The sequence below is a fragment of the Bicyclus anynana genome, chromosome 26, assembly GCF_947172395.1.
Source record: "Bicyclus anynana chromosome 26, ilBicAnyn1.1, whole genome shotgun sequence".
Taxonomy (NCBI): domain Eukaryota; kingdom Metazoa; phylum Arthropoda; class Insecta; order Lepidoptera; family Nymphalidae; genus Bicyclus; species Bicyclus anynana.
In genome coordinates this window covers 9425427-9447140 of record NC_069108.1, presented here as the reverse complement: position 1 = coordinate 9447140, position 21714 = coordinate 9425427, and the positions used below count along the sequence as shown (strand labels likewise).

The 21714-nt window shown below is 39.9% G+C and overlaps 2 protein-coding genes across 10 annotated transcripts in view; both read right to left on the bottom strand.

Moving 5' to 3' along the window:
* The window catches only part of LOC112053720 (protein hu-li tai shao), a 100018-nt gene extending 83739 nt beyond the window's left edge, over positions 1-16279 (bottom strand). For 5 of the 9 annotated variants that reach the window (XM_052889685.1, XM_052889687.1, XM_052889688.1 and 2 more), the window contains exon 1: positions 15968-16279. The gene's annotated coding sequence lies outside the window, so the exon portion shown is untranslated. The remainder of the gene's footprint in view (positions 1-15967) is intronic. The other 4 variants (XM_052889684.1, XM_052889690.1, XM_052889686.1 and 1 more) reach the window with 1 other exon arrangement.
* A 402-nt stretch (positions 16280-16681) lies between these two features.
* Positions 16682-21654, bottom strand: LOC128199641 (uncharacterized). The gene is made up of 4 exons (XM_052889886.1): positions 21370-21654; positions 19952-20194; positions 19655-19726; positions 16682-16689 (listed from the first exon to the last, which is right to left on the bottom strand). Exons 1-4 carry the CDS (start codon positions 21566-21568, stop codon positions 16682-16684), a joined length of 522 nt encoding a protein of 173 aa, XP_052745846.1. The 5' UTR covers positions 21569-21654.
* Between the last annotated feature and the right edge of the window lie 60 nt (positions 21655-21714).

Genomic DNA, 21714 nt, shown 5'->3' with positions numbered 1-21714 from the left:
GTTTGAAAATTTAGTTTTTTTATTTATTATACAATAATTAATTTAATCACCTAATCGTTTTTTGATTGACTGTTAGCGATTGTGTATTAATTTAAGGTCGTATTCCTGGCACCACTTTGTAGAACTAGCTGCACTTCTAGAGGCCAAGGTCTTTAAGCAAGTTATAGAGAGATTTTGCTGGTAATCCTCTCGCACCTACTTCTACGGCATACAGACTAACTACATAGCCATTTTTATATAATCCGTTTGTTAGGTCATAATATTTATTCACTTTTATACTGTGGTCCTTCAGAATGTTAGTCTCCCACGGCAAGCTCTACACAGTGGCGTGCAAAGGGTGTTTAACTAAGGGTATGCACTATATGTACAATTTGGTTACAAAATTGTAAATTCCTTCTCCAAAGCAGGTTCTTAATGACTCCTCAGGGTAAGCAGTGAATTTTTGCATCTATGGAGTGCACGCCACTGGTTTTACAAGTACCAGTATTTAATAAAATCACGAAAATGTATCCAACGCTCTTAGATACCATCAAAATCATGGCGAAAATTACCATAAGTGTGACGTCACAACCCAACCAACCGGTCTACTATAGTATGCGCATTATCATCTGAGTCGTCCGGTCATAAAAGTCAAAAAAGATAGGAATGTGCAGCGCGCCTACCTGCGCACCCTAATTATCGATAAACGGCTACCTGCGCACGTGCTAATGATGAGTCAATAATGATTTGGACGATTCTGATTGGTCGGTTTCTAATGTAATTGCATTGCGTATTTTTTTTGCTATAAATGTGTTTACTGCAATTAAATAAATACATTCATGTGTTACTCGTTGCGCACTATGGATACTAATATATAATAAATTTGGCAGAAGACGAAGATTCTGATGATGAAGACTCAGATGAAGATTAATTTTATTTAGTTAATAATTATATAATATGAAATATGTATTATATTAAATCAAATATTGTTAATTTTTTTAATTTTGTGAACAAGATACGATAATAAACTTTACTTATCGATAATATGTCTTTCATTGTTACACCCTTCACTAGACGGCTCCATAAGACCCATAAGTGCAAGCGAGATAGATATAGAGAAATGATTTATGGCCCTAAGACTCAGTTGTTAATGCTATTAGTATAGACAAACATCTGTCAATAAATTCAACAACCAGAGGTCGTTGACCCGCGTCACACCGCGAAATGTATGTTTGTATTATTATTGTAATACGCCAAACCGTCTTGTCCGTTAGATGCGTCTGTGTGTATGTGTGTGTGTACACATGAATTTGCAGACGTGTGCGATATACAGGGTGCTGAGATGAGGACCAGTTTGAATGACCCGCGAGCACAGCGCAAGCTATGATATAACATGTGCTATTAATTACGGTTTTGGCTGGTGGGAGGCTTCGGCCGTGGCTAGTTACCACCCTACCGGCAAAGACGTACCGCCAAGCGATTTAGCGTTCCGGTACGATGCCGTGTAGAAACCGAAAGGAGTGTGGATTTTCATCCTCCTCCTAACAAGTTAGCCCGCTTCCATCTTTGACTGCATCATCACTTACCATCAGGTGAGATTGTAGTCAAGGGCTAACTTGTAAAGAATAAAAAAAAAAAAAAAAAGGTACTACCTCTCGGTTACAAAAAAGAAGAAAGAAAGAAAGAAAAGATCTCTATTTTTAAGTAATGCCACATATCACATTGAATCTAAATTATAACATATTATGGCTTAACTATCCATTCAAACAGTGGAGCACTAAAGAATGCCCTGTAATATGTGGCATAACTTAGAAAAAGGCCCCAACTCAGCATTTTGCCGCATACTTTCAATAAAAAAAGGATGCAGCACTGATTTTCAGTTAGGACCCAGTTCAGGTGCCAGTTCAACATTTTATGTAAACTATTAAAGACAATTATTGAGAACTATTAAGAACAAAGCGAAGCGAGCATACTACGAGTATAGCTTGCACTGTAGCACACGCCGACGAGTCGTCGAGCCGGTCTCGCGCAAACCATAAGTATTCGTATTACGCAACGGCTGCCGGCAAATGGCTTCGTTTTTGCGCTCCTACCTCCCAAACCAGACGTTGCGAAGTATCTATTGGTTGATATTCATTTTACCTCAGTGGTACCTACTCTGGGATAGTCTCAGACCAATTATTGTATAGGACCTGCCTCGCTAGACGTTACTTTTATGTAAAAGTATATGATCAACGATATAATCATCATCACATCAGCCGATAGAGTCCACTGCAGGACATAGGCCTTTTGTAGGGACTTCCAAACATCACGATACTGAGCCATCTTCATCACTGCGCTTTCTAGTGCGGGGTCGTCATTCCAGCACTTTGGGACCCCAACGTTCATAGGCTCTTCGAACTATATGCCCCGCCCATTGCTACTTCAGCTTCGCAACTCGTTGAGCTATGTCGGTGACTTTGGTTCTTTCAGATTCGATCACGCAGAGATACTCCTAACATAGCTCGTTCCATCGCCCGATTTGTGACTTTGAGCCTTCTTATGAGGCCCACAATTCGCCATTTTTTTTGAAGTCGGTCAAAAAAACGATATTTCGAGTTGAATTGGTTATCTTTTGCTACTGAATCGATTTTGAAAATTCTTTTACCAATAATAAGCCACGTTATTTGCGAGTGTCACAGGCTATATTTTATCCCCGTATTCTCACGGGAACTACGCGAGTGAAACCAAACGGTGTATACTAGTAATCCATACAAGTCACAAGACAAGACACTCTACAAGTACACCGTCCGAGGAACCAATCCACCCGATAAACGCAATGATAACCTAATCGGGAATCGAATGCACTATCTTTTCTTATCTTACAACTCACTTTTAAACGTGCAAACAATTATGCACCTTATCCTTCAGCAATAGAGACGGAAATAGGTAGATGATGATTAATTTACATTGTACGAATGATAAGTAAGTGTATTTGTTTTAGTAAAATAAAAAAAAATGGTAGCAATGTAGATTACGAAGCTATTTTTGATGTTTTAACTGACTTGCGAAATTGTACTTGGTACTCCATTCGTCATCAACCCATATTCGGCTCACTGCTGAGCTCGAGTCTCCTCTCAGAATGAGGAAACCTGCATACCAGAGAAATTTCCTAATTCTCTACGTGTGTGAAGTCTGCCAATCCGCATTGGGCCAGCGTGGTGGACTATTGGCGTCCCCTCTCATTCTGATAGGAAACTTGAGCTCAGCAGTGAGCCGAATATGGGTTGATAACGGAAGTTTGTGGTATTGTAGGGTTTTATCTCTGGATCTACTGAATCGATTTTGAAAATTCTTTTACTACTAGAAAGCTACGTTGTTTGTGTCATAGACCATATTTTATCCCTGTATTCTCACTGGAATACCGTTTTACCGGACGTCATGCCGGCTTCTGCAAGCATGGGAGTATATCGGACCGTGGGTAGGCAGCATTCGACTATTATCATTAATATCCTCGTTTTTTTTTTATTATTTACAAGTTAGCCCTTGACTACAATCTCACCTGATGGTAAGTAATGATGCAATCTAAGATGGAAACGGGCTAACTTGTTAGGAGGATGAAAACCACACCCCTTTCGGTTTCTACACTACATCTTACCGAAACGCTAAATCGCTTGGCGGTACGTCTTTGCCGGTTGGGTGGTAACTAGCCACGGCCACCAGCCCGCATCCCCACGGGAACGGGAACCACGCGAAACCGCGTCGCGTCCGCTAGCGAGAAAACAAACCGGTCCAAGCCATCGACAATGATTTACGTGTATCAACTCTGTTGTAATTGGAGCTAAGACTTCATCGCTTGGAGACCAGCCAAGTCATGACGCATGTATGGAATGGAGTCAACTAATTAGGGAAACTCCTCATTCAAGAGTTTGGACTTATAGCTCATGGGCATTTTCTTTTAGGTACTTTTAGTAATTTATAGAGTTCGGGAAAGTACTAAACGCAAAGCCATCACACTAATATTATGAATTTTACATCTATTTATTACTAGCTGACGCCGCGCGGTTTTACCCGCGTGGTTCCCGTTCCCGTAGGAATATGGGGATAGTATATAGCCTTCCTCGATAAATGGGCTATCTAACACTGAAAGAATTTTTCAAATCGGACCACTAGTTCCTGAGATTAGCGCGTTCAATCAAACAAACAAACAAACAAACTCTTCAGCTTTATAATATTAGTATAGATTACAGTGGGTATGGTATTGCCAAATTAAGATTTCATATAGTATAGTAGTGAGAACTTTGTTGCGTACACGTCGGTTTCTTTGTAATCGACTAATCGGCAAATGTCATAGTCGGCGCATCATGTAATTATATTTAACTATCAATTAGGAAAAACACAAAAATAATCAGCTGGTTAGAAACAATATTTAAACCTCCCCCTCCCAACTTGAATCAATAAGGTTATCAAAATACATAATAGTTAATGTGGCCACAGTCCATAAATGAGAAAGATTAATTCATAAGCAAACACACTCTAACATTGTATGTTTATTGCTTATATTATTTACTAGCGGACGCCCGCGACTTCGTCTGTAAATTGATGTTAACTAAACTGAAGGTACTATTTCTGCTAAAATATAAAAGATAGATATATGGTGTCGCAGACTTTTTGTAGAACTTTTAAAGGTTCAAAAAGCCTCCATACATTTATTTAAGTTATACGCAATTGTTGAGGCAGCGCATGCGAATAAGTAAGTTTTTCGGTCCGACCTGTAAGAGAAAACCCGCGATAACTCAGTAGTTATATATGATAGAAATATAAAATATAGCCTATAGCACTCCCCGATAACGTAGCATTCTACTGGTGAAAGAATTTTTAAAATCGGACCAGTAGTTCCGAAGATTACCCCATTTCAAAGAATTGTTACAAACTTACAAACTTTACCTCTTTATAATATTAGTATAGATATAGATATAGATTATTTCTTCTCAGAAGAACCTGCCTTCCGAACCGGTGGTAGAATCTGTACAAAGTCAACTGACGTGTCAAAAGTGCTTGTAAACTGAGCCTACTTGAAATAAATGAATTTTGATTTTGATTTTTTGATTTTGGTAATATCAAAAATGTTAATATTAAATAATAATATTTTTTATTAGTCAATATCAAAGCTTTATATTTACTGTTGCTTAATTAATTACGTTTATTAATTAGGTACGTTATCCTGGTCTTAGAAATTCTCATTCCCTAGTACCCCTACTGCTAGCTACCAAAATTAAGAATTTTCGTATTTTTTTTTTTATTCTTTACAACTTAGCCCTTGACTACAATCTCACCTGATGGTAAGTGATGATGCAATCTAAGACACTCCGATCTTGGCAGCCGTCCCGTGCGGTCGTCTGTCCTCGCCTATGCAGGTTTTCGATCCCACGGTGGAGGCCACCAATATTGGTTCTTCTTTTGAGAGGGTGCTAGTTTTTCTAGTACTGTCTTGACCACCGATTTTGTTGTGCTGTGTTGTGTTGTGTTCTGCGTTGTTCTAGTGTAGTTAAGTGGTTCCGGTCCGTGAGTACACTAGAATAAGAGTAGGTACACCCACGTCACCTAAAGGCGTGGACCACTAGGGCCACACAGTAGGTACTCACCTCCCCGCCCCGGTGGGGAGGCCCTGTTAGTTCCGGGGTCCACTATGGACCCCAACTCCGTTCCGCCGCCGTACTTGGAGGCCCTCTTCAAGGACCTCCGAGTTAAATTTCCAGGCTATCTGGAAAGTTTTATGTCTTCGCAACCGATTGCGTCTCAAACCGTGACTTTGACTCAAAGTCAACCCCAATCAGGTAGTCCCCTTCCGGGAAATGCCGCCGCGTCCCCCGCTATCCCCGCGACCCCCGCGCCACTCGTGACCCAGCGCCACGTGCTACCTGCTCAGGTAGTGCGCCCGCCGCTGGGCAGCCAATCCGCGGCCCGCGACCCACGTGTCTCGGCCTCGGGTCGCCCGGCAACACCGATTCCGGCTCCGTCCGTAGGGCCTAGCGCGCCTAACGCGCACCCCGGGCCCTCAGCCCACCCAAAGGGCACTTTGCCACTCTCCCGCGAATCTATGACTCGCACTCCGACCAACACGGTTCATAGGCCTTCCGCCATGGACATTTGCGATATCCCAGACTCGCAGGTCTCACCGGCTCCAGTTGACGATGGCTTCACCGTCGTCGTAAGTAACAGAAAACGGCGAAAGGCTACTAAAACCGACGCTCAGCCCACTACCACTAGCAAGGTCACTGTGACCGAGAGCCAAGCTCGGTCACAAACCTTATCCGATTCAGACTCCGAAAGTGAGGACTCTCCTATGGAGGAACCTCGCAAGGAGAAGATCCCCCCAATGTTTATTAGGGACAAGGACGCATGGGCAAACAAAATTGTCCCCATGCTAATAAAAAACAATATCCCTATTCCAAACGCCCAGCTTACCACCTTAGGTATTCGTGCGGAATGCGAGTCATCCGGTGACCATAGGCGTCTGACAGCTTTATTGAGGTCAAACTCAATAGGCTATCACACTTACGCTCTGAGTGATGAGCGAGTCCTCCGCGTAGTAGTCCGCGGTCTCCCGAAGGAGCTTGATACTGAGCTCATCAAAGCCGACCTGCTTAAACAGGATCTCCCCGTCCAGGAGGTACACCGAATGTACCGATCCCGCTCAAAAGAGCCGCTAGACCTCTGTCTAGTGATCCTCGAGCTCTCTCCTGAGGGCAAGAGGATATACAACTTGAAGGCAATATGCCACCTCTCTGGCCTCTCCTTTGAGAAGCCCAACAACCGTGGCCGCATAGGTCAATGTCATAGATGCCAGACCTATGGACACTCCCAAAGGAATTGTTTTGCCCGTCCCAGGTGCGTTAAGTGCCTGGGAGATCACGGCACGATAGATTGTCCCCGCAAGGAACGGATCGCTGAAGTGCCCCCAAGCTGCGTGCTGTGCGGCGAAGCCGGCCATCCCGCGAACTATCGCGGATGCCGGAAGGCCCCACAGCCAGGCAAGCGAAGGGGCAGGGCAGCGGGCCGTAAACCGGCGGCACCCAAAAAGCCCGCTCACAGGTTTGTTCCAGCGCCGGTGCCTACCACCAACGCTTGGAACAAACCATTGTACGGAGCGCCTAACGCTCCTAGTGCGGCACCGGCTTCTCCGGTCGCAAAACAGCCCCCGAAGGCCGCTCCTGCGACCCAGGCCCCTCTCTCGGCCTCTCAAGCCTCGTCCAAAGCTTCATACGCGTCTTATTCCTTCTCGGATGTATTCCGTATGGAAGAATACGATCTCTTCATTGAGAAATATAAAGTAGACCCCCTAAGGGCAATAGGCGAGCACAGTATCATGCTCCGCGCGATCGAAAACTATAAGAATTTTCTAAATGGCTCACAACGGTAGATTAAAACCACATTCCCTGACTGTCGGCTTCTTCAATGCAGACGGGCTCAACGATAAATTACTCGAGGTCCGAGAATGGATAAGCGACCACAAACCGGACATCTTTTTGGTGCAAGAGACCTTCTTGAAACCTAGCCTTCGCGATCCCAAAATAGGGAATTACCTAATGATTAGAAATGACCGGACCACCCAAAGGAAGGGAGGTACAGCTATATATCACAGAAGGGCTCTTCACTGCACTCCTCTCGATCCTCCCGAGCTTACTAACATGGAAGTCTCAGTATGTCAGGTCAGTATGACCGGCCATCCGCCGATCACACTGGTTTCAGTTTACCAACCCTGCGGTAAACGTCTCTTAGAGAGTGAAATTCAGACACTCCTCTCCTTAAGTGACTCCGTCATTTTGGCCGGTGACTTTAACGCTAAACATACAAGTTGGTTTAACGCTTATAATAATACTAGCGGCAACACTCTAAGAAGACTGACTGACCGCGATGATGCTAATTTCATTTTGCTAACCCCCGACAAACCAACACGTTACCCGAGACTGACGGACACACGAAACCAAACTCCGAGCGTACTGGATCTGGCACTCGTAAAGAACATCACTCTTGAAGTGAGTCCTCTGGAGGTGTTCTCGGATCTGGCCTCGGACTCGGACCACAGACCAGTTATACTCCAACTTGGCTCCCCGCCCTCCACGACCCCCCCGACCAAAACTATAATTAATTACGGGAGACTCTCTGAGCGTCTCAAGTTCTTGGCTTCACAGCACCTAGATCAAATCCCTGACGAGATAGAAACGTTAAGCGAAGCGCTCGCAGCTTCTTCAAACCTAAACGGTCACATTCGCGAAGCAATAAAAGATTGCACCAAGGAGGTCCCTGCCTTCAGCAAGGCCCCCCTGTCGTCGGACCTACGGGCCCTACTAACGGATAGAAACGCCCAGCAAAGACGCTACGAATCTGAACCGACCCGACAAAACGCGAGTCTACTTTGGACTCTCGGAAGATGGTGCAAGCGTCGCTTGCGCTGGCGTTATGACAGACAATGGGACGACCGACTGAGAGAGCTCGAGCCATCGCACGTAGCCTTCTACGACGTGGCAAGATATCTCAAAGCCGACCGTCTCGCAGCCACCCCACCTCTCAAACGCCCTGGCCTCCCAAACGCGATCGAGGACATCGATAAGGCCGAATGCCTAGCCGACAGTCTGGAAGCCCAGTGCACTCCAAGCACTACGGCATTTGTAAAATCACACGCGAAAAAAGTGAAGTCCGAACTCACTTCTATCTTATCTCGCCCCCCGGACGGAGTCGAAATTACCTCTACGTCATGCGAGGAAGTCTCTGCGGTTATCAAGGGCTTGCGCAAAAAGAAGGCTCCGGGGCCTGATACGATTAGCAACAAAGCTTTAAAACTTCTCCCGGTCCAGATAATCAACCTCCTGGTGAACATCTTCAATGTTCTCCTAGCTCACTGCGCCTTCCCAGACACATGGAAAGAAGCTACGGTCATTGGCATCCACAAGCCTGGTAAACCCCGCGACCTCCCGACTAGCTACCGCCCAATTAGTCTTCTCAACACCATTGGCAAGGTGTATGAGATAATCATTTTGAATCGTCTCAAAGCCATTTGCGATGAAAAGCAACTTCTCATCAAACAACAGTTTGGATTTCGATGTAAACACTCATGTGTTCATCAAGTGCACCGCCTCACGGAGCACATTCTAACCGGTTTTAATACATTTCATAACCCCATCGCCACCGGGGCGCTCTTCTTTGACGTAGCTAAAGCGTTTGACCGTGTCTGGCACGAAGGCTTGATATTCAAACTAAACCGTTTCGGCGTACCAAACAAAATGGTACGCTTGCTACACAGCTTTCTGTCCAACCGCACCTTCAGGTACCGTATAGACGGCACTCTCTCTTCACCCAGACAGATTCGCGCAGGAGTCCCTCAGGGCTCCGTGCTCTCCCCGCTTTTATACTCGCTCTTCACAAGCGACATTCCCACCGACCACCCGGGCGTACACGTCGCCCAGTTTGCGGACGACACCGCACTGTACGCGACGGCAGTAAACCGGGTCCACATTAGAGCCCGCCTCCAGAAGGCGGTAAACATTATAGGTAAATGGTTCCGCCTTTGGCGTATAGAAGTCAACCCAGAGAAAAGCGCAGCCGTGCTTTTCACTGGCAAAGCAGTCTCCCGTCTCAAGTCCGGACTCAAAGAAGTCTCCCTTTACGGAGCACCCATCCCCTGGCAACGTACTGCCAAGTACCTAGGCGTCACCTTCGATAACCGCATGAGCTTCTCCATGCACGTTAACAAAGCGAGAAAAAAGGCCGCATACGTAATGCACCGTCTTTACGCTATGATAAATAAGAAAAGTAAATTGTCCCTCCGCTCAAAGCTAACGCTTTATAAAACTACGATCCGTCCGATCTTAACCTACGCTAGTGTAGTGTTTGCCCACCGTCCCAAAGCGACCCTTAGGCCGCTTCAAACCCTACAAAATCGTTTTCTGCGTCAAATCACGGGCGCGCCGTGGTTCTTACGCAATAATGACCTCCATAGAGATCTAGAATTACCGACAATAGCTAAGTACATGAAACAGCTCTCTCAAAACTATTTTGACAGAGCTGCCTTCCATCCCAACCAACTAGTGGTTGAGGCCTGCAATTACACTCCCAACCTAAACGCTAACTGCAAGCAGAGGCGTCCCAAGAACGTCCTTTACGATCCAGACGATGACATAACAACCGACAATGCTTCCCAGGCAACACAATCACAAGCTGCACAGCGTCTTCGCCGGCGAAGACGAGGTCCCCGATATCTAACGTCACCCGGACGTGGGTTTTCTAACTCACGACCTTGGGGGCGTCCGGACTGATTCACTCAGGTCACGGTTACCTCCTCCAGAATGGCCCTCTAAGCCGAGGTCCGAGTCTCATAGGAGACGCCCTTAGAGAGCCGTTCCGTCCTCTATCTTTCTTTCAGCCTTCGGGTCACATCAGGCGATGCTTCTGCGCTCGCCCAACCCCCCCGGTGACGCCGTAGTGGTTCCGCAGGGAGCTATCGGCACCTACTCAGACAGAAAAAAAAAAAAAAAAAAAGCAATCTAAGATTGAAGCGGGCTAACTTGTTAGGAGGAGAATGAAAATCCACTCCTCTTTCGGTTTCTACACGACATCGTACCGGAACGCTAAATCGCTTGGCGGTACGTCTTTGCCGGTAGGGTGGTAACCAGCCACGGCCGAAGCCTCCCACCAAAAAATCTCTACAAGACGAAACTATTCACGTAAAATTTGATTTATAATATCAATTGTAAAAATGTTTCCCGTATCCTGAACTATAATAGATTAGTATATATAATACATTGTATATTTATTAAATATCAAAGTTATTACGAACACATCACACTAATGCAATTACAATACGTCTGGGAACCGAACCTTGGAAACGTCCTCGAACGTCTGGTAATGCACTCTGCGATAGATAAATAGGTTCAAGCGACCATGACTCGATCATTTTACAAACATGTCAATCCTGACTAATAATAGACCATTATGATATAAGTGCGGTCAGTTGAAAATTACAGCCGAGGCGATATTATAAGCTCGAGCCGTAGGCGAGAGCTATATTAAGGAAGCAGAGGCTGTAATTATCAAAGCGCACGTATGTCATACGACGTTTTATAACACACTAGCTGACGCCGCGCGGTTTTACCCGCGTGCTTCCCTTTCCCGTAGGAATACGGGGATAATATAAAGCCTTCCTCGATAAATGGGCTATTTAACACTGAAAGAATTTTTCAAATCGGACCAGTAGTTCTTGAGATTAGCGCGTTCAAACAAACAAACTCTTCATCTTTATAATATTAGTATAGTTATATTTGCGAGGAACACACTTTCTGGAAATGAATTTGCATATTTGCCTGTTTTCCACATGATGACATTTAGACACGCTTGTCATTTTTGCACCGATAGCGAAGTGCGTGCGTTTTTTTAAGCAAATGCACCAAAACCAAAAACAGGCAGTATTTTAATAATAAAGTAAAATAATACAGATAAAAGGAAAGAAGTTAAATGTTTTTTTATTATATTTTATCTTACAAAGTTAATTTTATACATAAAATGTTGAACACGCTTTTAGCCGAATGTTATATTACATTACAACAAATGTGCGTTTTACTTTACATTACGGCACATACTGAAAATAGATTTCATTACAACATTGAAATTGGTGAATTATGAGATACTTTACGATGTGTTATAAAATATTATAACAATATAACCTAGTGCATATTTAGCGACACGATAAATACCGTTTGCTTCAAACCATTATGATGGACAAGATTGCAGGCCAAAGAGGAGTATTAAGAAGGAAGAAGTTCTAGCTATGAAACATAAGGGAGTGGACTGGCATAAAGACAGTCAAAGAACTTTTCTGCTTACCCATGGACAAGTAAAAGTTTAGAAAGCTGACTGCTGACCTTCAGTAATGGAAAGGCACTTTAAGAGAAGAAGATAAGTTTTTCACCAATCACACGGAAACCATGGCTATTCCGGAACATAGCCTCTACGTTGCTTGATACCCTCCTCTATCTACCAGTGAAAGTTCCGTTTAAATTGGTTCAGCTTTTCAATAACTTAGCCCAAACAGACAGGCAGACAAAAATATCAAAAGAATTTGATTGTTTTTTTTAATTCTATAAAAGTTAGCCCTTGATTACAATCTCACCTGATGGTAAGTGATGATGCAATCTAAGATAGAAGCGATGGATCCAGAGGAGGTGAAACACATCCCAGCCAAGAAACTGCTGCTGTACCTGGCAGCAACCAGTATTGGAGGGGTCAACGTGATACAGGACCTCAAGAGACCTGCAGAGCCGCGACATCAAGAAGAAGAAGAAGAAGATAGAAGCGGGCTAACTTGCAGTAGTAGCAGTAGGGTGAAAAACTATCATGTCTTTCTACAAATTGTAGAATGCTTGCCAGCGGCGCTGTCACAGCGCAAACATGCGGCTGTTATCACTGCACTGATAACAGCTATTTGTGCTGTCTCACTATGCGAACCATTCAATATATACCCAATACAACGATAGTCTGTCACGCCCAGACCTTCTTTATTGTATAGCTGACACCACATGGTTTTACCACATAATTTTCGCTAGTTCCCGTGGGAATATTCCAACTACCAAACCACAACCTCTCATGATGAGTCCATCCTCTTTACCATTGAGCTACTGAGACTCATGAGCTTTAAAATTAGAGTGTAATCTATAAATAGAACAAAGCTACATTTGAAATAGAGACAAGTTATGTGCCATTTCATAATTTACTACATTATCTAATCTCATGCAGTAAGTGAAACAATACTTTCGAGCAAAAGATAAAATATTACTAATTAGTAATTACCTACAACTCCTCTGCTTCATGATTCATTGGCTATGGTTTTTCAACAATCTTCTAATATCTGATTCAATCTCACAATATTCTAAGTTTCTTCGCCTAATGAGTTTGACAGCCTTGATGATTTACAAGAGGCCCTGGGTTCAATCCCAGCTGAGGCTATTAAGGTTTTCTTAATTGATCCAGGTCTGGCTGGCAGTAACCACCCTACAGGCAAAGATGTACAGCCAAACAATTTAGTGTTCCGGTAGGATGTCGTGTCAAAACTGAAAGGAGTGTGGATTTTCATCCTATGATATCCTAACCTAACAAGTCAGCCCGCTTACATCTTGGATTGCATCATCACTCACATCAAGTGAGGTTGTAGTCAAGGGTTAACTTGTAAAGAATAAAAAAAAATCTGAGCCTTCTTATAACTACTTAACCTCAATTAGTTAATGACCAAGTTGTAATACAAAACTGCTGATAAGTATTCTCAATACATATTTACAGGTCTTGTAATGACTATTGACTATGTAAACTTTGATAAATAATCAAGACTCATACATAAACAATTGGCTCCGAGGTGTACAATTACTGTTCACTCTGCAGACATCACCAGATATCACATTACACACAGTGCATTTATTGATAGCTTGCATTACATACATATAGTAGGAGTAGCATAAAAAGAACATTGTAAAGTTGACCTTTGTTGAACTTCTACCCTTTAGTAGTGGAATAAGCAGATATTATGTTAAATAGCTCTCTATGGTCTTACTTCATTATGAACCCAAATTTGGCTCACTGCTGAGCTCGAGTCAGTCAGGCCATGCTGGAGCAATACGCCAAAAAAAATTTTTTCTGTACTTTTTGTCTGTCTGTGTGTTTTTTGTTGACTGGGCATCATGCTGAAACTACTGAATGAATTCAAACTTGGCAGTATTTAAGACCATATTATGAAGAAGGTTATAAGATACTCTCCAACACAATGGACCCGGTACCTGGATGGTGCACAGTCAAGTATAGGGCTCGAAAGTTTGTATGGAAAGTCCTTAATTTTTCAAAATACATTTGGTAGGTGTACCTACCAAATTTTACACTAAAATACAAATACAAATTACTCAACTGAGTCTGCAAATATAATCAAAACAGGTTTTCATCAAGTTACAACTTTAATAAAACCAAAATTACAAAATCACTGAAACAATGTAATTTTCACACGCACAAAAACAAATGAATCACACACAAAACACCAAACGAGCGCTGCAGTGTGTGTAGGCACAATCTAGCTGCATTACTCCATTCAGGCAGTTTTATGTGTGGCCTCAGTCACTTTTATTGACCAAATCAGTTTTTATGTGCAATCTACACCTAAACAATTAACACAGAAACACACTCGTAACAAGTGAAGCAGATACCAATACAATACTAATATAGAGGTAAAGTTTGTGTGTGAAAATTCTTTTACTAACAAAGGACACTTTTCTTTTTCTTTTTTTATTCTCTACACGTTAACCCTTGATTACAATGGTAACTGATGGTAAGTGATGATGCATGATGATGATAAAAATCCACACCACTTTAGGTTTCTACACAGAAATACGGTACCAGTATGCTAAATTGCTTGGCGGTACGTCTTTGCTGGTAGGGTGGTAACTAGCCATGGTCAAAGCTGCCCACCAGCCAGACCGGGACCAATTTGGAAAACCTCAATTGGCCCAGCCGGACAGCAAACCTAGGACCTTTGTCTTGTAAATCCACTGCACCACACAAGTCATGGGCTATTAAACCGCAGGGAGTTAGTTGGTATACTATGGCCAAAGTTTGTGTGTATGTTTGTAACTCTTTCACTCAAAACCAATTTGAACAACATTTCAAAAAGGAGTTTAGTTTATACTGTCAATTAGATGGAGACAAACATCTTAGAATTCTGAGGATTTCTATAGGGGTGGTCCTTCATATGACAGAGAATAACTCTCAGAGTCAGAACTCATGTGATTATCTTTAACATCTGTTAGTGATTATTACTAATAATATATATAATTCCACACTGGAGAAGTGTGGTAGGTCAAACAAATTAATTCTAATTTAAGAAGTGAATCACTAAAAATAGGCTGATTATGATTAAATTGAAGATTTCTTTCAATAGTGTTAAATAATACTAGTTTGTTTCTGTGTGTTTTTATGAAGTGGTTCACAGGTGAAAATTGTATTTAAATCATAACATTCAATACTGTAAGAAACTGGTTTGCTTCAATTTAATTAACTGTTTTAGAGTATATTTTACACTAGCAGATACCATAGTTTTTTCTGTGTTGTTCCTATATATTGTAGGGATAAAATATAGCCTATAGCTTATAGCTTCCCAAAAGTGAAAGAATTTTTCAAATCAGTTCAATAGTTTTGGAGCCTATTTAATGCAAACAAATAAAACTCATTTTATACAATTTACCTATTACCTATTACTGCAAAAAGAAATAAATTTCTTTTTGCAGTAATTCTTTTCTGACATGGTCAGAGAAGACATCCAAGCCCTGCAAAAATTAATTTTTATTTCTACCATTTTTTATTTGTTACATAAAACACAATTTCTTGAAATATGTAGATCGCGTCACATTTTATAAGTGTGCTGATGCCTTTAGATTTTATTGTGATCCTGTTCTATGCACTAGGTATAACGGAAACCCGACCAATTTTGGAAGACCTCGTATCAAACGTCTGCCATACATTGACAATGTCCTTCTACAATCGGTCGGTTATTAGTCCATCCGCAGGTCTCGCCCAATCGGTGACATCATCCCATACATGAAGATAACAAGCAATTGAATTGTGTCACGCCCAAAATACAGCTCTATTACCCTTCTAAATAGCAAATTACACATAACCCGACCATTCCATTGTGTGTTACAGCATTCATTCAACATAAATCTCCGGCATCCAATTTCAAGATGAAAATGTCGGAAGGAAACGCGGAAAACGCGTCGATTTAGCGTCGGCGAGCACCAATCGTCCAGAAATACGTTCGACTTACTCATTATGCATAGCGAGGCTAAAAAAAACGACCCATTTCGATCTCTATTCACCCAAACCACACCCTACTCAGTACGAGCGAAAAGGCGGCGCCGATCGGGAATCTTATAGGATTTTGTCTTATTGTGAAGCAGGGAATAAGAATGAGTGTAATACATACCGGCTAATGGCTCCCGAGAGGCGATAAGACGACTTTTTGTCACCGCACAAACCACTTCACTATAATATAGCGGAATTTCACACTAAGCACACATTCAACATAACACCGCAGGATAGCTCACTAGCGTTTCTCTCGCGTTTTATTGCACTAGCACCACATACATTACGCGGGGAAGCGTTAATTATAATTTTTGGACGTGAAATATAGTCCGTCTGTCCAGACCGCTACCGTAAATCGATGTCGGAGTTTCGTTTCGGGACCGCGGCAGCGTCGCTGGCGTCGGCTATTCTTGCGAATCTGCGGTGGGAAGTTTGTCTTTGGCACCACCTGATGGCGCTGGCTGTCTGTGTTGCCATTATTAGATTTATATTTAGCCTATTTTACCTGACAACCGACGAAAAGTTGTGTTTCCCAGCGCATGTACTCGTATTATATAATTATGTTAGTAGTTTTCCTTCATCGTATGAGACACGTGATATTTATTTTCTTAAAATGCACACAACTAAAAAGTTTTAGGTGCATCCCCTGGACCGGATTCAAATCTTCTCCTTTGCTTCCGACCCATAGGTATCGGAGGCAGAGGTGTTTACAAATATTATTTTTAGATCTACGAGTAGGTCCATAATATATTATTATGGTAGACTGCATTTTAAATTACATTTTATATTCACCATGTACGATGTTCGACAAGAGAGAACGATAGTCTGGTATTATTCAGTTATCTGTCAATAAAAACAGTATCAAAATCAGTCCTGTCCTTAAACAGATCGCCGAAACAAAGAGACTAACATACGGATAAAAAATTAAATACTTTTTATTTTGTGGGTCAATTAGGTTAAATAAGAACCATATATTTACATTTTCATAAGCATTTCGTGAAAATTAATTAGTAGAAAATAACACACAGACAATTCAATTTTATTGATTAGTAACGTAAATATTTACCAACAAATATGGGAAAGTGTGGCTCACTGATAACACATGAATACGTTTCATTTTAAGGTGAACTTAAAACATTATTAGAAACAAGCAAATTGTTTTTGTAGGTAAAGATATTATTTTTTCACAAATAAGTTAGCAAAATAAAATCAAATGTATATGAGAGGAAAGTTTTAATAACTTTCAGACATTGTTCAGAATAAAACGGAACGTTACAGGTGTTTTACGTTTCGTTCTGCTCAATTCTTCTATCTCGTCATATTTACTAGTTTCAGTGTTTCAAAGTGTATGTCAAACTAATACTCTTAATTTTATTTTGTTTAAAAATTACTATTTTTGTTAATCAATATTAACAAAGAAATTAACAAATGTTATGAATAATTAAACATCTGAATTTTTTTTTTGAAATACCTACCTAACGTGTAACGAAACGCAAACGAACGTTGCGTCGATACCACAGAGTACTTTTTATATATGGGCATAGAGAGCTATCTCTCGAGCTAGAGCTGCAACTTTTCAGTAGCGCCATTTGCCTAACGGACGGATTTATATGGAACTAAAGCGCATATTAATAGGTATACGTATACCTACTTAGATAGCCATATACTTTGATATTGCGGGAAATACGAATAATATGCATTCAGGATTATTTTAAATTCATAATCTGAATACATATTTTAAAATAATAGAACTTTATTAGATGTAATCTTTATTTTAACATTAAATTTATTCAAATTAGTCACTAATCACATGAAATATTTGAGATAAAATAAGTATAATAAAACAGTAAATAAAATTCAGAAAATGTGTGACATAACTAAATGTCTAACTTTCAAAATCCATCAAGCCTTTTGGAGAACACAAGGTATTTTAATACACAAGATATGCGCGATAAATATATCTTTACTTGGCAGTCAAGTAAAAATGACATCAAACTGTTTTTAGGAAAGCGCAAAATATTACCAAACCATGTTCAATTGATTTTCTGATATAAGCAAAGTGGGAGTCTACGAGAATAGCAATACCTAGTGAATTCAGAATATAGCAAGCGAGTGCTTACAGATGAAGTTACTGTGTGTCCCACCAAATTGGTATAATTCTAGCCGACAGACGCCCGCATGGATCTCATTATTTTGTTTCGGAATAATTTCAAAATTATGATAATATCTCCTAAAATTTTCACAAAAAAATAAATGATGTTCAGTAAACCCAGACTCTGAATTAACTTTGCTTTTCAAACGATACTCTTAATAGGGATGATGATAATAATAGTAAAGCAATTTTGTAAAAGTAGCAGGATATCTGCGATCATTACTTTCGGAGTTACAGGGATTTAAAGGGTCAGATTTGCGGCGCTGCCGCGGATCCCTGAAAAACGCCCCATACAAAATGGCACGAACTAATGACGTCGTAGGCACTTAGTGATAGTTAATTTGTTGTATGGGCGTTCAAACAAAATTACTAATATCTTTGTTATTTGTGCGTTTATGTTTATAGTTCATGTATTAAAAAATGTCACATTTAATGTAAGGAAGCTAAAACTGTATAAATTTTAATCTAATTATGATAAAAGATTTTTAATAGATTTTGAATTTTTTTAATCTCATTTATTTTGCAAATATCCAGACAATCTTTGCTTTTTATGTATAAATTATTTAACATTGACCCTATTTACCCGAATGCATCATAAAAATCAATATATTCAAACCTAGTCATCATCCCCATTGTAAGTATTAATATAATACAAATACATATTATTTTGCCATGTACTAGCTGTTTCGTTATAAGCCCACACAGTGCATTCATCTGCAGTTTGTAAAGAATAAATCAAAGTTTGAAGATTAGCCATAGTCGCCATTACAAAAACCTTGGTGGATTTTGTAATGGCGGGTGGTGGGTGGTGAATGTGGCAGGTAAAGTGGTCTCTCTCCTTAACTAAGATGTAATTTACAACAATTAAAACTTAGATTAATGATATGAGTTAGAACCAAATTCTCAGCTGGGTAAAATACACATGTTGCTTAAATTAAAATACAAATTGCATATGTATGACAATAGAATATCGACAATTTTAAATTAAAATACAAATTACAATATAATGTCAGTTTAGGTAATGTAATACTGAAATCAGAATGTCTTTCAGAGTTAATATCATAATATGTGCTAGGCTATCTGGGCAGCACTATTTTTTTCTTACTTTCAAAGATTTTTGATAATTATTTTTGGCCATCATTTGGTATTTGTCAGTTATGTCATCTACATCTTTTTTGCCACACATAATTTTATTAATTATTTTACAATAATTATAAATAAAAAAACGACAAACTGCATTGACTAAATATTTGATAACTTTGTCCTTATGGACAGAGCATGATATATCTTTCAAGTCTACCAGTATGTAGGTAACTGTTATTAAATACTGTTTTATATTTTTCATTTCCAAGTTTGTTTTTAATACAGCCATTGCTATATCTTGTATATTCGATACTATAGTTATTATTTGGTCACTTGGACTACAAAGCCAATGACGATTTGCATATTCCCTATATCTAATATATTCACATTCTTCAGATGCAACTAATGTTTTTTTGCATGTTTCACAAGATTTAAAAATTGGTTTAGTCTTTTTTATAAAATAGCCACTGATATATTGAAGTGGAGCCAATATTTTCGGATTATTTTTTTTTGCATCTATAGGCTCCAGGTCAATGCCCAAAATATCGTCTAAGATATAGTTTGTATCGTCACCGACTTTGCAGTCTCCCTCTTCATCAAAAAGAGTTATGAGTGCTTCTCCGAAGTCTTTCTCGCAGTTTCCTCCTGGAGTGTGGACACTTGTTAAACTGTTTATATGTAAAGTTGAAAATGCAGATTCAAATCGTTCCGGTGTTGGGTTTGTATTGCGGCATCCGTGAGCCCGAATGGCACCAAAAAAGTTTTCAATGGGGTCTTGATTAAAATGACGCATCCACACTGAGGTAATATTGTGATCTGATTCTAACATTTTTAATAAAACTTCAATGCCATCTAGTGTCCACAACCAACTATTTATTGTAGGTACCACCTCTTTTTTCCCAGTTCTATTATTAATGTATTTCATGGATTTTAAAATCTTTTTCCCTTCAATCCATGTTTTATGATGAACTGAAGTTGGTGTTGCAGGACCCAAAAGTGGCTTTGCAAACCTATTCTTTTTAATGAAACTCCCATTCACTGAATCAAAGAGGTTGTCGAAGAAGAGAAGTGCATCAGCAGTTTCTTTGCATTCTTCTGGAAGAATTTTCTTGTCTGAAACATTAAATAGTAATATTTTGTTATTTATTTCTACATATTACTTTAAATTTGTTTTTACTACTAATGCTTCCAAAAAAAATTCTGTTTAAAAAATTCTTTATTAAACGGGCTAAATGTGAATTGGACTCGCGCAAGAATGGTTTCGTATAATTAATTACCTACAAAACGGAAATAAAATCACGTTCGTTGTATAGGAGAGCCGTTAGATATTAATTTTATTTCGTTTCTAGTATTTGTTGTAATTGCGGTAACGAAAACTGTTTAACTATCATGCTTTATTAGATACAGCCTGGGGACAGTAGTCTTCGTAGTTTAACTCTTTGGGTATGTCACTCTAAACTGATAGTTGTTCATACGATAGCCTTACAGCGAAAAGCTACAACCAACACCTTTAGAAGTTTTACTTGACTGTTGGATTAAGGGTCAGATACTGAATCCAGTGATCCTTGAAACAGTGCGTATTTGTTACTCAAAAGCCCCGGAAATGACAGTTAAACATTTTTTATAGGTTTTTTGTATCATATGTAGTACTTGTAAACGCCTGGGACTTCTAACGCGTCAAATTCTGCTTTGTCCTAATCCCGCGAGAACCATGTATTTTTCAGGATATAAAGTAGCCTATATGTTGCTCCACAACCTCCTCTATCTTCTAATGAAAGTCCCATTAAAATCGGATCAGCTATTCCAGAAATAAGCCTGGACAGACTGACAATAATTTAAAAAAGCTTGATTAATTTAGTTGTGTAAATAGCTATCAGCACTTGAAATCACAGACAGACACATTTGATTTATGTTTTTAAAAGTAAAAAACGTTTATAATCAATATACATATTAGAGTTTAAATAAATATTTATTTATAAAACATAACTAATTTTACATTTATGATGATTTACAGAGATTTTCTAGTAAGTGCCAGATCTGTATCAATGGTCCTGCTCTTCTAATTACTTTAAAGACAATTTATCGAAGCTTTTTGATATAACATTATTATTGGCTCACAATAATAAATACTTATGTTTCTGCAGCCAGCAGTCCTAAAAGCGAATCTAAAAACATTGTTATAGATTCACTTTTAGGACTGCTGGCAAAAACACAATATTATATTACAAATTAACTTACTTTAGATAATTAAGTAATTAAAAAATGTAAAAAAAAAATACAATACATACCAGCAAGGTATCCCATATTAGATGCAACTGTAGAGCTGAATACTTGGCTTGCATATTTCACTTTCATTTTTCCTATTTTCTGAGGAATAATATGACTGTCAGTGAGTTTGGGTACAAGCCTCACACCTTTGTAGCCAGGATTCTCTCTATGCAGTAGTTCTAGATGATGCCACTTAGCTACTTTTACTACTCCATTCATCTCATATTCCAAATTTTTTGATAGTAAATTATTCCTTATGCCCTTTAATAGGTGAGGTGGGTCATATAGTGGCACAATTTCTTCTTCATTAATAATGAAGACATTATTTTTTGGGGTTTCACCCTGTCTTAAGTATTCAGCCCTTG

Bases quoted from the DNA above. Each gene is read 5' to 3' on its own strand.
- LOC128199641 (XM_052889886.1), bottom strand. From the start codon at position 21,568: ATGAATGGAGTAGTAAAAGTAGCTAAGTGGCATCATCTAGAACTACTG. The intron at 20,195-21,369 runs GTATGTATTGTA...TTAATGTTTCAG, and splicing joins TAATATGGGATACCTTGCTG to ACAAGAAAATTCTTCCAGAA. The intron at 19,727-19,951 runs GTTGGTTGTGGA...TCCACACTCCAG, and splicing joins GGTGGTACCTACAATAAATA to GAGGAAACTGCGAGAAAGAC.